This window comes from Lontra canadensis, unplaced genomic scaffold (genome assembly GCF_010015895.1).
Source record: "Lontra canadensis isolate GAN:19392208 unplaced genomic scaffold, GSC_riverotter_1.0 scaffold28, whole genome shotgun sequence".
Taxonomy (NCBI): Eukaryota; Metazoa; Chordata; class Mammalia; order Carnivora; family Mustelidae; genus Lontra; species Lontra canadensis.
Window position 1 is genome coordinate 11,631,297 of NW_022631022.1, and position 15,287 is coordinate 11,646,583.

Below are 15,287 nucleotides of genomic sequence, written 5' to 3' on the forward strand. Positions count from 1 at the left end.
GGGGTTCAATCCCAGGAACCTGGGGTCATGACCTAAGCCAAAGGCAGCCGCTTAACCAACTGAGCCACCCAGGCGCCCTCAACAAGTGTCTTTGCCAAAATCAGAAGTCACTGGATTTACTGAATCTGATCATGTAATCAAGTTTTGCCTCCTCCCTAATCAGCTCATTGCATTTTTTTATTATTGATGAAATTCACATTCTGATTGGTGCTCACTTTGCTTTCAGTTCTAATCATTCGATTATCATGAAATCAGGTTGTGGTATTTAACTTGGAAAGATCATAAAAGTAGAATTTCCAAGTGAAATTTTTTTTACATTTTTATTTAAATTCCAGTTAGTTAACATAAAGTGTAATATTAGTTTTCAGTGTAGAATTTTGTGACTCAACACTTATATAAAATACCCAGTGTTCATTACAAGTGCTCTCCTTTATCCCCATTGCTATCTAACCCATCCTCCTGGGCACCTCCCCTCCTGTAAACATCAGTTTGTTCTCTACAGTTAGGGGTCTGATTCTTAGTTTGCCTCTCTTTCCCCCTACCCCCTCTATGTTTGCTTGTTTTGTTTCTTAAATTCTACATATGAGTGAATCATATAGTAATTACCTTTCTCTGACTTATTTCAGTTAGCATAATACTCTATAGTTCTATCTGTGTCACTACAAATGGCAGGATTTCATTCTTTTTTATAACTAATATCCCATTGTGGGTGTGTAAAATGTATGTATATATACATTTATAAAATATATTATCCAAGTGAATTTTTTAATACAATTTTATCCTCTTTATCCAAGTGAATTTAGTATCTCCTATGTTGTGATGAGATGTTGGGATGATACTCATCTTTGAGAAGTTCTGGCAAAATCTTTCTATTCTAGGTTTCCCCAACAGTGTTCCATCAGGTGTTAATAGATGTTTCCCCCCAAACAGTTACTAGAAAAGAAAGAAATTTGGTAAATACTTACAATATCAAACAGTTTTGCTTGTCTGTTTTTTAAAACAGGACTTCTCAGAGCTTTTAATATGCTAATGAATATTGTAAATCTCCAAGCAACAGGTATAGTGCTTATTAATTCCATGAGCCCTTTATTTGCATAATATGTATTAACATTTTTTGAGGAATAGAGTTCTGGAAACCCTATTCTTGGTACTCTTTATTTCATCTTTGGGCTTAAATTTGAATGGAGAATGAGATATGAAATGGTAGTGCTGTTTCATTATGGATCTTTTATCATAATTTCCCCCACATGCTTTCCTAAGCTCCAGAGTGAGATGTAGAAATGGGAAGAATGATAATTATGAGAGAGATGTGTGGACCCACCATGTGGGCTATGTGATTTATAAGGTTTTTATACACTGAGTTTTATGTCTTGTCTTGCCATTGTTGCCAGTTTTTCTTTTTTTTATATGGAATATTTAGGAAGGTAAGCAGTTAGAGTAAAGGGAGGGGAATCTATTAATAAGGATCATCAACATCCTTCAAGATATTTACAATTTGCATAATTATTTTTGAAGACTGGAACATCATAGCTGAGTAGGACTATAAACTTGTAGTTGAGATTACATCATTAGTGCAGTATTAGACAATAAGAATTGTTGGTTCTATGGCTCATTTTATTGTCTTCAAAAACTTTGGTTGTAACTTTCCTTTAAGAAGCTGTATTAAGGGCTCAGTGGGTTAAAGCCTCTGCCTTCAGCTCGGGTCATGATCCCAGGGTCCTGGAATCGAGCGCTACGTCGGGCTCTCTGCTCGGCGGGGAGCCTGCTTCCTCCTCTCTGCCTGCCTCTCTGCCTACCTGTGATCTCTGTCTGTCAAATGAATAAATAAATAATCTTAAAAAAAAAAAAAAAGCTGTATTAAGTCTCAGGTGATTTTAGAGTTAACAATCCTTGTATGACTTTTAAGAAAGAATAAAAGTGATTTCAGATGTGTAAGATAGGTTCATTAGATCTTTAGTAAGAATGTTAAGCAGTTAGCATATGAAGTTACTTACCTTATGGCAGCAGCAAGTGCTTTACAAGCATTATCATCTTCACGATCACCATATGTGTACTATTATTTCTAACTTTTAGGTGAGTCAAAGTTTTAGAGAAAGCAGCCTGCTCAGTGTCCTACTACCTAATAAAAAGCAGAATTAAAATTTGACTTCAGAGCCCAGGCTTTTACTGCTTTACCACAGACCCAGATTTCACATTGACATTAGGTCTAAGGGCAAAAATTACATATAGTCAGAATTAACTCTTAAATCCCTCGAGTCTCCCAAACAGTGTGGTATATGTATCAAAAAAGTACAAAACAGATCATTAGTCCTCTAGCCTTGGAACAGATCACTGTTTCATTGACTGAACATGATGTTATTTTAAAATGTACTGTTTATTACTTTTATTGCTTTGAAATGCATTCATACACAAGAGACATGTCTAAGACTTAGGTCCAACTAAGAGAATAGAGGATTAATTAGTCTATCTCCTGACTGGACAAATGTTCATTGAATGGAATGGCAGACGTTTTGAACTAGTTAAATTGTACCTGCTTCTCATTTGTACTTTCTCTATCAGTCTCTTGCTTTCTGCTTCACAGTCCAGTTATTTAACAAATATTTATTGCATGCCTTACTGTGTGCCAGGGGCTGTTTTGGCTATTATATTAGCAGTAAATAAAACAAAGTTTGTGCCTTCTGGAATTTGAATTATAGTAGAGGAAGATAAATATATGTGGACTTATGTTTGAATGTATATGCTTGCTAGCTGGTAATAGTACTGTGGAAGGAAAATGTGGAGGGTAGAGAGTACCAGGGAGGTGTTGGGAGTGGAGAAATGGTTGCTTGTTTATGTATGTGGTGTGGTAAAACAGGAGCCTCTCTGAAGGAAATAAGGAATAAGCCATGTGGAAATCTAGGAAGAGAAATATTCTGTAGGCATTGAAGTAAATATATACATGGGGCACTCAAAGAACAGCGAAGAGACCAGTTGTGGCTAGAGCAGAGTAAACTAATAAGAGGAAAACTAGTAGGAGATAAGCTTGTAGTGATAAAGTATAGGCCAGTTCATGCAGAGCCTTGTAAACCAGGAACAGGGCTTTAGAAAACGATCAGAGCATTTAAGTGTCTGAACAATCTGCCTTGTTTTAAGATCATTGGCATCTATGGGGAGAATAGACCACATGGAGGAAAGAACATGACAGGAAGAATATAGGAGTCCAGGTGAGTGGCTTGGACCAGTATGGCAGCAGTAGTAGGTAATGAGGAGTAGAAAGATTATGAAAGTTCCCAAAGGTAGAGCTGACAGGTTTTATTAATAGGTTGGATATGGGGTGAGCTACCAAGTGTTTGTCCGAAGCAGCTGCAAGAATGGAATTTTCATATACTGTCATAGGAGGAAAACTGAGAAAACAGATTTGGGGGGGACAGGGAGATAGGGAGAAAATCCAGAATTCAATTTTGTACCTGTTGATATTCGTGCTTAGGTAGTGATGTCAAGTAGACAGATGGATAGATCGTATTTAAAGCCATGAAACTGGATGAGGTAACCTGGGGAGTGATTATAGATAGAGAAAAACTTTCTGGGAATTGGATTCTGGAGAACTTTCTTTCTGTCCTGTGCCTTAGTATCTGTTTCTTAGCCGAGTTTTCTCTTTTTCTGCCTATTCCCTCAGCACATATAAGTGAATTTTTAAAAATTGACTGTATCTATGATACAATCCAATGTACCACACTTCTAAAATAGTCTTAAGATGCAACTAGAATAGTAATATAAACCCATTATATTTATACATTGCTTTGAATTTTGTAAAGAGCTTTGATTTATGAAATGCCTGCTGTATGCTAGTAACTGTGCCAGGTACTTCTCAGTATATTACCTTGTTCGAATTTTATAAATGATTGAGTGTATTTAAATGGAAGTAGTGATGTATTTGGCAGAATGTAACTTTTGAGAAAACATTCTTTTGTATTTATGTATTGTTTAAGTATGTGTATATATATATGTACATACATATATCATTTCTTAATGAGAGCATATGAATAAGATTGTAGATGCTATCATATAGTAGAAAGAAAACTGGGTCAGGAGTCGGCATTGCCAGTGACTAGTTATTGGGGAATGATTTAGATTTTTCTTGAATCTTGTTTTCCAGCTATAGAATAATAGCAGGATTGGGTTTAAGGAGGGACTCACACAAGGGATCTTAATCAGTGAATAGATTAGCAGTAGTTGTCTGATTTATGTCTCCATATCAACATTGTTCAGTGTTCATGTGGCTATTGAAGTTAAAATTACTTAAAGTCAAATAAAATAAAAAAATCGTTCCTGTGTTTCACTTAGCACATTTCAGGTGCTCAATAACCTATGTGGCTAGAGGCTATCATATTGGACAGTGTAGCTGTAGAACATTTTCATCATTGCAGAAAGTTACATTAGACAGCACTACTTTATACAACCATTTCTCTAACAACCATTTTTGAAATGTCTGGTTAAATATTTGAATTTATTTTACCAGCTTGTCAACCAACTGGAAATAGCAAAAATTAAAAAGAATTTACTTTTTTCTAGGATAAAAACGTAGTATAGCTCTTTTTAACCATATCATGTGTCTAAACATTTTAAAATGACAGATGAGCTTTCACACCACTGTTGAGAGAACTTTCACTAGAACCTACAGATAAAATGAATCTTGGAACACTGAAAAAATAACATTAAATTAAAAAAAAAAAAAAAGAACCTACAGATACAACTTTTATGTTCAGTTTCCGTATAGGAATAGACATTTTTGAAACCCAAATACTAATGCAGAGTATGTAAAAAATGAAATAACATTTTGCTGTTATTTATATGTGTGATATAAAGTACTAGTTTTAAAATTATTTAGGTATCATTAAAATGAAATCAGAGCAGTTTAAGGACACAATATTTGTGGTTGTAGAAATTATTTTTCCTCCCTTTTTCTGTTTTTAAACAGAAAAAAGGAATACATCGTTGTACAAAATGCAGACTGCAGTTTTTGACATGCAAAGAGAAAATGGATCATAAGACTCAACATCATAGAACATTTATAAAACCTAAACAACTGGAAGGGTTGCCTCCTGGAACAAAAGTGAGTTTAAATGTGTTGTATTTTAACATTTTGTGTGATAATAGAAATTAACTCCTGCCTTCTTTTATTTATTGAATACAACACTTTAAAAAATGATGCCTGATTTTTAGTAAGCCTTTAATTTTAGGTTTTGTCATTCCTATATCTAGAAAAAATAACCTTCTGACCATTGTTTTATGGTCAGTGGTGTGTGCTGTGTTAAAGTGATACTCCTTTGTAAAAAGTGCAACTAGATTAACTATTCCCTGGGTCAGTGGGTTGTGTCAATATTATATAGGCTGTGTTTGAGCTATTCCAGTTGGCAGTGTATATGTTGGTTTATCTGCTAAACTATAAGATGCTTGAGATCAGGACTCATATTTTATCTTTGTGTCCTCAGCATCTGGTATAGTGCCTTGAGTGCCATAGGTTCTAAGATATTTATTGCAGTTATTACTGAGTCTACTCTAAGAGAAGCAAGTTCTGCTGCTGGATAGCATTATGTTTTTTAAGTGAGCAAACAACATGTCTGACTGCATACTGATGATTGTAATTTACTTTTCCCTTTTTGCCTTATATACCTCTGTTTTCTCTGACTTCTTTATATACAGTCAGCTCTTGAATATTTGCTCCAGTGGAGGGAAACAGAGGCATGGATAATCCAAAGTGAAATAATCCCCAAAACATTTATATTTGGCTTTGGGTACTTACCTTTGAATGTGGGTATGTCTGTTATTTGAATTAACTAAAACAATATAAAGCCATGCTCTGAAGACCTAGAGCAAGAGAAGCTATCCAGCATCCTTCCCTGCAGTCCATTCATTCCATGCTGGGACTAGACATGCAGAACACTAATGTAAGCAGTGCAGTCCTCTCTCATATTTTCCCTTATTAATAATAGTAGTAATAATATTAATAATGATACTAAATGTTTTTATAGCACCTTAGAATAAGGCTTTTGGTATGCTTTTTCATACATTCTATTATTTAATCCATACAGCAACCCAGTGAGGAAGGCAAGACAGTTATTGCCCCATATTATAGATAAAGAAGAAAAGTTACTTATTCAAGGTCACATGGCTAGGAAGGCATGGTATGAGATTTAAACTCAAGTCTTTTGATTCCTAGTCCAGTGCTTTTGAGTGATACCAAAACACATGTATTCCATAGGACAAATACATGGGAGAGGTATAGTTTAATGATCAATGAGAATGTTGGTAGGCAATTGTTTTTTATTGCCAACCAAAAAATACAATTTCTGGATACTAAATGATAAACTTTATATTAGTTCTCTTTAAGGAAATTCTAAATATTATTAAACTCTCCATCAGTATAATGAATTGATTGATGTAACCTCTCCCATAACCTATGTATAGATAAATCCTGCCTAATGAGCCCCTGGAAAGAGGAGGTCATGTTTACTCTAGATCTTTTTGTTTTATAGTTTTTGAGGGGTAATGCAGGCGTTTCTAGAATTATTTTTTGGGCTCTGAGATTTAAATTTTGATCTCTGTGAATTATTTGAATTATATCAGAGCATAAAAATAGCTATGGAATGTGCTCTTTTAATAGTCATATAATTTGCATTAACTCCTAATTATATATTAATAACTGTTAACATGACTGATATCAATACAAAAAATGTAATATTACAAGTGAATAAATATTAAGTTTAATTTCATTTAATTGGGATGAAAATTTAGAATAAATGAAATACTTATCCAGTTATAGTTTATCCTTGCCCTTTCCAAATACTTGATGTTCAACTTTTTGTTATACAGTGATATTTCAATACTAATGCCATGATTAATTTTCTAAAGCAAACATTGTCTCCATTTTTGTAGGTTACTATTCGAGCTTCAGTTGGACCGCTTCAGTCAGGATCTTCAACTACACCTTCCATTAGTGCAAGCACGTCTACCCTTCAGCTCTCACCTCCAAGGACTAAAAATATAATTGCTAAAAATCCCACAAAATCTAACACAAGCAAACCTAATCCAACTAAATCCAATACAAGTAAACCTAATGCAAGTAAGCCTAATGGAAGTAAATCTAAATATAAATCAAAAATCTCTAATATGCAAAAGAAACAAAGCACATTGGCTAGTAGCAATAAAAAAAGTAAAGTCAATACAGCATTGAGGAACTTAAGGTAATCTTTTATTCCTCATATATAACACTAATTTAATCTTAAGTATAAAAACTTTATTTAATATAAATTTACCCTATTACACAACTCTCTTGTACATTTATATGCTATCACTATGACATAAAGGCCAAGCAAATAATAAAAAGGTATTTTCTTACAATTATTGGACAGTACTTGAATTTTTTTTTATAATATTCATTTATTATACTGGTATTATTATGTGTTGTGCTTAGGTCTTGTGATGTTTGTGTTGCTTAATTTAATTCCTTTTATGCCAGTGGAAAACACATACGTTAGATTGTTTACACTTACTCTAGCTGTTGTTCCATAACAGATTTTCAAATTATAACTGTTTAAGCATGTTCATTTAAACATCTTGTCCTTAATTAACAAAATATTAATAAGGCCCTTCCTTATTATTTTTGTCTTAAAATATATTTTTATCATTTTCTTTATATCTCCATAAGGTATCGTCGGGGAGTTCACAAGTGCATTGAGTGTTGTTCCGAAATAAAAGATTTTGCAAATCACTTTCCTACGTATGTCCATTGTAGTTTTTGCAGATACAACACTAGCTGTAGCAAAGCCTATGTAAATCATATGATGAGGTAAGATGAGTTAAACATCTGTAATTACCAATTAAAATTGTAGTTCAGAAGGTTTGTTTTAAAACAGTTATCCTTTTAGGGCGCTTGGGTGGCTCAGTTGGTTGAGCCACTGCCTTCGGCTCAGGTTATGATCCCGGACTTCCGGGATCGAGTCCCGCATCGTGCTCCCTGCTCCTTGGGGAGTCTGCTTCTCCCTCTGACCTTCTCTTTCATACTCTGTCTCACTCATTCTCTCTCAAATAAATAAATAAAATCTTAACAAAACAAAACAAAGCAGTTATCCTTTTAGAAGCCAGTTTTTCTCTTTAAGGAGCTAAATGTCTAGTTATAGTGAACATTTTAGAATAATGCCTGGTACTATTTTTCCAGCATCATAACTCATAAAATTATTTGAACTAAAATTGCAAGAATAGTTAGACTAAGAAATTAGGTTAGGTTTGTTAGGGAAATGGTTTCTCTATGGGTATTTTTTTTCTATAGAATTTTTTAAATGGTCATTTTCAAGTATAGAAAATCAAGTGTTTTAAATATATTTACCAAACAAATCCATATAATCTCATGAATATTATTCTTTTCAAAGCAGTTACTTTGAGAGACTCTAGGGTTTCCGGTGATGTTAGGAACGTAATTAGGTCTGTTTTTTTCTCTTTCTGTAAGCCATTGTCTCTGTCCGTCTATCCATCAAACCATCTATCCTTCAGTGGAATGAGAAACTATTCCAGTCATTAGGCCACTGTTGGAATTCTTTTTTTAAGTTCATTCAACTTAGGTTATTTGAGTACTTAATATTTGCTTTATGTAGAGAAATCCTTCACAGCCCACATTGCTCTCATTTGTATCTCATTAATAGAGGCATCCCTTAGGATGGATTTTTATTTTCTTAAAAATAGCCAAAAATTGTTTAGATATAGAGCAGTTACGTTGTTATGCAAAGTGAGATGGTTCCTTTTTTTTTTTTTTTTTTTTAAGTTAGAAATTGAAGTATAAAAGTTATTTTCTTACAGATCATAAAATGACCTCTATGTTACTTTTTGGTCGCTTATCAGCTATGGTTTTCAAGGATTTGCCCACCTTTCTTGATGGCTTATCACGTCTCTCATTTGTTATTTCCCCCTTAATAGCCTGACCTCAGGTACTTGTACTTCTTCAGTGCCAGTGCTTCACATCAACCGTTAAGTTATTGTAGCCCCCCCTTTTAAAAAAATTTTTTATTGTGTACAGTCCATCATTAGTTTTTGATGTACTGTTCCATGATACATTGTTTCTGTGTAACACCCAGTGCTCCATGCAATACATGCCCTTCTTAACACCCATCATTATACCCCCTTTCTTATACCACAGTACCACTTTTAATCTCATCATACATACTTTCTTTTCAATTCCCATTACCCTGTACGGGTAACTCCCTTTTGAGTTTTTAGGACTTTGACTCCTTTTTCTAGACCAGTAGCACCTATTTCACTTTATAGTCAACCTCACTCTCAGAGTCATCTGTTTTGGTTGCTGCTTTGTTTTTGTTCTAGAATCCTTTACAATTTTAGTCATGCTCACTTGGCATAAAACCCAACATGAGACTGAAACATCTTCCTCTGCTGAAGTTTATGCTCAGTTCTAGACTACTCAACCGGTGTTTGATTCAATCACCTCTGACTTTGTGGTTTTTAACTTTGACTGGTCTTATCTTTTTATTTTAAAATACTTCTTTATTTATTTTTTAATTTTTAATGCTTTTGTAGGGTTTTTAAAATTTTTATTATAGTCAGTTAGCCAACATAAAGTACATCATTCATTTTTGATGTAGTATTTTATCTATAGTGTTTATTTAAACTTCTCTCCAGTTGTCTGGAGATTTTACTGTAGTCTCTTAGCTGTTAACCTGGCCTGCTAGGAAGTACTCAGTTGGAAGTCATCCTTTTAAATAATCTTTAAAACGTCAAATGTTTTTCTTGTTACTTTTATTCTGCATTGATCTCAGAAATCATATATGTTCCACTTCTTCAAAACTAACCCTGTCTGTGGTCTCCTCTAGTTCTTACACAGTCTTATTCAGTTAACTTGCAACTTCAATTCTTCTCTCTCCCAGATTCCTTCTACTTACAAACATTTTCAGATAATTTTTTTAAGACAAGGGAAATTTATCCCTACTAAATATTGTCCTTATTTTTTGTCTTCCTTTTACCATGAGTGTTTGTAATGGGGCACATGGGTGGCTAGCTTGGTCAAGTGTCTGATTCTTAATGTCAGCTTAGGACTCAGTCTCAGGACCTCAACCTGAGTTTAGCGCTGTGTTGGGCTCTACTCTAGGCATGGAGCCTACTTTAAAAAAAAAAAAAAGTGTTTACTAGCTTATTTGTTACTCATTTCTCTCTACCTTTTGAATATCATCCCCATCTACCCATTAGCAGTGCTCCTTTAAAGATTATTTATCACCATGTTTATTCACTTTTTTTTGCTCTTGCTACTCCATGACTTCTTTAGAGTATTTGAAGTTGTCCTCACTCACTTGTGAAAGTCTCCTCTTCAGCTTCTATTAAACTGTTACCATTATCTTTTTTTCTTCCTTTTTGGCTACTCTGTTTCTTTGCCTTTTCTTCCTTTAACTCATCTTGCTGCTTTACATTTCCTTTTTTTTTTTTTTTTTGGGTAACTCAACTACTGTCACTTTTACCTTTCAACTTTAAGTCTTCCAATTTTAATCCTTAGTCTTCATGAGATCCAACTCTGTATTTCTAATTACTTTATATATATTTTTTTACTTTTGACTCACTAGATTCTAAAAAGAACACAGATGAGCCAAACATTATCATCTGTCCAGAATTCACACAACGACCACCCAGATACTCTTTCAGGGCATCATTTCTGTGAATGTGGAACACCTGCTGGAAATAGTTTACTATCCCAAGTTTCTTAAGCCCATGAAGTTCTCTTGATCAGTCACTGTGCATTATGGTTTTCTGAGACTCTCCTTTGTGTTGTCTGCTACTCTGCTTCACTACTATTGCAGTGGTCTACACCTATATTTCATTCCTCTAAACCAGGCCCCAGGCATCCTTTCCCCCAATATACTGCTGTGTGGAACGTTTCTTCTTTCTGTGACAAATACATGGTTGCCTGCATGAGGCTTTAATTCTGCCCTTAATTTGTAGGGGGTCAAATTGGAAAATGTTTCCTGTTTTATTAAAGCAAGGGTCATTTCACCTTTCCCTCTCCCATTTATCATAGGCTTCCCACCTGTCCTACAGAACCTTCAAATCCATTCTATTCCAGAACATTGCCAATTAGCCCACCTCCCTCCATATCCTTTTTCCAATTCCCAGTGAGCCACAACCCTGATCTTCGTTGACTTCACACACTGAGCTCTTACTCATTGTTAGCCTCTTAGGAACTGAAAGCTTCCATTGCCATTCTTAGGGTGTGGTAGGTCTCTTTTCCTTTTTATCTGCTGGTACACTTGCCTCCTTCACTGTCTTAGGTATTGTCCATTGAATGGCCACGATTATCTCTGCCCAGTATGGATTCATATTATAGGTTGAGTTCTGTATGTATAGGAGCTTCATTTTCTCTTAACGATGAGTACCTTTAATCTCTATCCTATACCATCTCTGTACTCTCAGTTGGTCTCTTTCCCTCTGGTCTTTTTTTTTTTTTTTTTTTTTTTTTTTGCCCCATGCCCATAAACTGACTACTCTTCCCCAGAATAAAGTTTATTGCATAACTCATTTTTTAAAAAGATTTCATTTATTTATTTGACAGAGATCACAAGTAGGCAGAGAGGCAGGCAGAGAGAGGAGGAAGCAGGCTCCCCACTTTTTTGGAGTGTCTGATCACCACAGCCACTCACAGAGATTATTTTTCACTTTGAGCTGTGTATGATTCACTTATTTTGCCTTTTATTATATTTGTTTGTGTCTGTATTATTTCCTTGAGAAGAAGGGGCTATTTGTATTTTCCATGCACCTAGCAAATTACAAATAGCAAGTCATTATTTGTAATTTTAAAGGGCTCTAAATAAAATCTTGAAAGAGGGTATTAAAAAATCTTGATGCATTGGAACCTTTTTGGAATAAGACTTGAAGAAGAGCATTATTAAACATGTAATTTTAAGTGATTTTTTTTTTTAAGTAGTCTTATTTGGATTTGGTTGTTTAAATTACTGCATCTTATTTGCTTACAGCCTTCAGGTGGCCATAGAAGTCACCTGGAAAAAAAGGAAACAAATTACCATATAATATTGTTGATATTCCTCAATACGATGTATAAGAAAGGCTTTTCCTACATGTAATAGAATTAATTTAACAGACATAAGTATTTAATATCTCTTTTTCTAACAGCATTTACTGTTTGCTAAGTAAGAAGTATGGCAAGCTGGTGGTGAAGAATCAGACAAATCTGGATTTGAATCCAAGCTTCACCACTTATTTATTACTTCTGTGACTTTGGGCAAGTTACTTAACCTGACTCCCAGTTTCCTTTTCTCAAAAAGAAAGTCATTGTGATAATTACAAAATGTACTTAAAGTGCTTAACAAAATGATTTTTACTTAGGAGATACTCAAGTAATTATAGCTGTTATCATTTCTAGGTTGTCATTATTATGTATTGTGGATAAAGTACTTGCTTCTAATTTTCACAATTTAGTAGGAGAGATGATATTTACCTAGCTTAAGATAGTAAACAAATGACTATGAGAGCACAGAGAAAGTAAGAATGAGTTCTTTAAACAGGAAATAAGGGGAGGTATTCTATAAATGACATTTCACAAAGGCTTTGAAGGGTGTTTTAAAATTTTTCCAAGGAAAAAGAAAGCTGGTATAACAGTTAGTTCCTATACAATGGATAAGACAGAGCACTGAATTGATTTTTAGAAGATACGCTTGAGTTCATGATATATTTTGTATAGATTTATTTGCATTAAGGAATAGTCATTAGAAGAATTGTTGGATTATTGTGATAGCATAACTGACATCCTACCTGCAGTCCCTACCCCCCCACTTCCCCAGTTCTTCCTTTCTTTTGATACTATAGTAGGCATGTCTGGTCAGGTCATTTTTGGCCTAAAATCCTTTGCCTTCCTAACATTAATAGTCATGAAGTTCAAATATTCTGAAGAGTATAAGACCTTACAATATTTAATTTTTGACTACTTTTCCAGCCCCTTTAGTGCTTATTTTCTTGAAAATCCCTCTGTATCTTGCTGTTTGCTTTGCCTGGAGTAAGGCAGTAGAGTGACCTTCTTCTTTTTTTTTTTTTTTAATTAGCATATAATGTATTATTTGCTTCGGGGGTACAGGTCTTTGAATCATCAGTCTTAACACAGCTCATAGCATAGAGTGACCATCTTAACTGAAATGAACTCCTGATTACTAGTTGGCTTCTAGTCCATTTACCTGCAGTTTTCCTTCATGCAGCCACAAAACTTCATATGTGTCACTGTTAACATTTATCTTATGATTATTTATGAATATGTATTCATTTATTTTAAAAGCATTTATTAGGTATTTATTCTGTGCCAGCTGCTGTTGGACGTTTCTCTCTTCCCCCACTCACCCCTGGACCTTGACAGCTTGCCCTCTTTCTTTTTTGTATCTTCAATCTCTGGTATAATGTCTTAAACAGGAGGCATACCATCAATATTGTTGATGTTTGTTTCATCAGAAACAAAGTTGTTAATTGTACTGAATTAAAATATGATCAAAGGGATTTTTTCCTTTTGGTCTTACTAAGGTATAATTTATACACAATGAAATTAACCTATGTTTAGAGAATAGCTAAATGAGTTTTGATAATTATATAGTCATATAACCAGATGGTGAATTTTTAAAACCTAAATTTTAACATGTTTTTACTGTATTGTTTTTAAAATCATAACCTTTTTTCTTTTTTAAATTTATATCTATATTGTTATTAATTTTATGCAGATCTAATAGGAAGTAGGAGAATTTTTTTCCTTCTTATTTGTGAGCTATAGAACCACTTTTTCCTTGCTATAGAATAATAATAAAAAGGGGCGCCTGGGTGGCTCAGTGGGTTAAGCCGCTGCCTTCGGCTCAGGTCATGATCTCAGGGTCCTGGGATCGAGTCCCGCATCGGGCTCCCTGCTCAGCAGGGAGTCTGCTTCCCTCTCTCTCTCTGCCTGCTTCTCTGTCTACTTGTGATCTCTCTCTGTCAAATAAATAAATAAAATCTTTAAAAAAAAAAAAAGAATAATAATAAAAGGATGGAATTTGTATAGCAAATACAAGTAAAGGGGTACTATAATTTTTTTTTTATAAACTGGGTTCGGACAACTGAATTTTAAAATACCAACATTTTATTTTTTTAAAAGATTTTATTTATTTATTTGAGAGAGAGAGAGCATGAGAAGGGGGAGGGTCAGAGGGAGAAGCAGACTCCCTGCCGAGTAGTGAGCCTGATGGGGGACTCGATCCCGGGACTCCATGATCATGAACCTGAGCTGAAGGCAGTCGCTTAACCAACTGAGCCACCCAGGCTCCCCAAAATGCCAGCATTTTAATAAGTTACCAGTTGTAGGCAGAATGGAAGCCATCAAAGACCCTAAAATGTAATTTTTTTTCTCTCCTCTTACCAAAACAACCAAAATAGTCTGTCTAAAGAAAAAGAAAAAATAGCTTTAAAAGTAACTTTTAAAATCTCATTTAAAAAATAACTTCTTTTGGCTCACATTCTTTGGGTATCAGATAAAATCTTGGATTTATTCCTCTGGAGAAACAGTTATGGGCACAAATTTTTGCATGTAATTTCAGTGTTTCCTAACTCCTGATGTTCTCTTCTTAAAAAAAACCTAATTATTATTTTTGTGATGTTGTCTTATATTTGTAAATTCCTTAATAGTATTTATCCCCAAATTGAAGAAATGACTGTTAGAAGTCTTCTGAGGACACTTTCTGGGGATTATAGCTAGTCACAGTATTTATTTTCTCATACATACGTGCTGTGTTGATGATGGTTACCTTGTATCTGAGAGTGACCATTGATTTGGTGTGTTGGCTACTTTGAATCTATCAGTGCAAACTAGGGCTACTACTTCTCAATCTTTAGCTTGCCCTAAGAATTACTGGAGAAACTTGTTAAAACATGTTCTGGTGGGCCCCACTACCAGGGATTAATTCAGTTAGGTTTGTAGAGGACATAAGACTTTGCATTTCTAAATAAGCTCCTAAGTAAGGCTGATGTTACTAGTCTGTGACTCCACTTTGAGTAATACTGTGCTAAATAAAGCTAATCCTGGGTTTCTAATACAGGAAAGCTTTCTTTAACAGATTTAAAAAGGTATATGAAAGCTATTATCATTGGCTACAAAGTTTAGTTAGAGGGTCTCTGTTTTGTGTTTAGGGGAAGCATTATTTTAGCTTAAGAGTTCTGCTTTTGTTTGTTTTTTACAGAACTTCTACTAGTAATTGGAAAGAACTCTCTAAATGTTCAGTTTTACAAATGGTAAA

At 34.4% G+C, this 15,287-nt stretch overlaps 1 protein-coding gene across 12 annotated transcripts in view; it reads left to right on the top strand.

Moving 5' to 3' along the window:
- Positions 1–15,287, top strand: part of ZNF280D (zinc finger protein 280D) — a 129,564-nt gene that overhangs the window by 64,007 nt on the left and 50,270 nt on the right. For all 12 annotated transcript variants that reach the window (XM_032864874.1, XM_032864872.1, XM_032864869.1 and 9 more), the window contains 3 exons: positions 4,958–5,092; positions 6,916–7,223; positions 7,688–7,828. In XM_032864874.1, the coding sequence (XP_032720765.1) occupies positions 4,958–5,092; positions 6,916–7,223; positions 7,688–7,828 (584 nt within the window). The remainder of the gene's footprint in view (positions 1–4,957; positions 5,093–6,915; positions 7,224–7,687; positions 7,829–15,287) is intronic.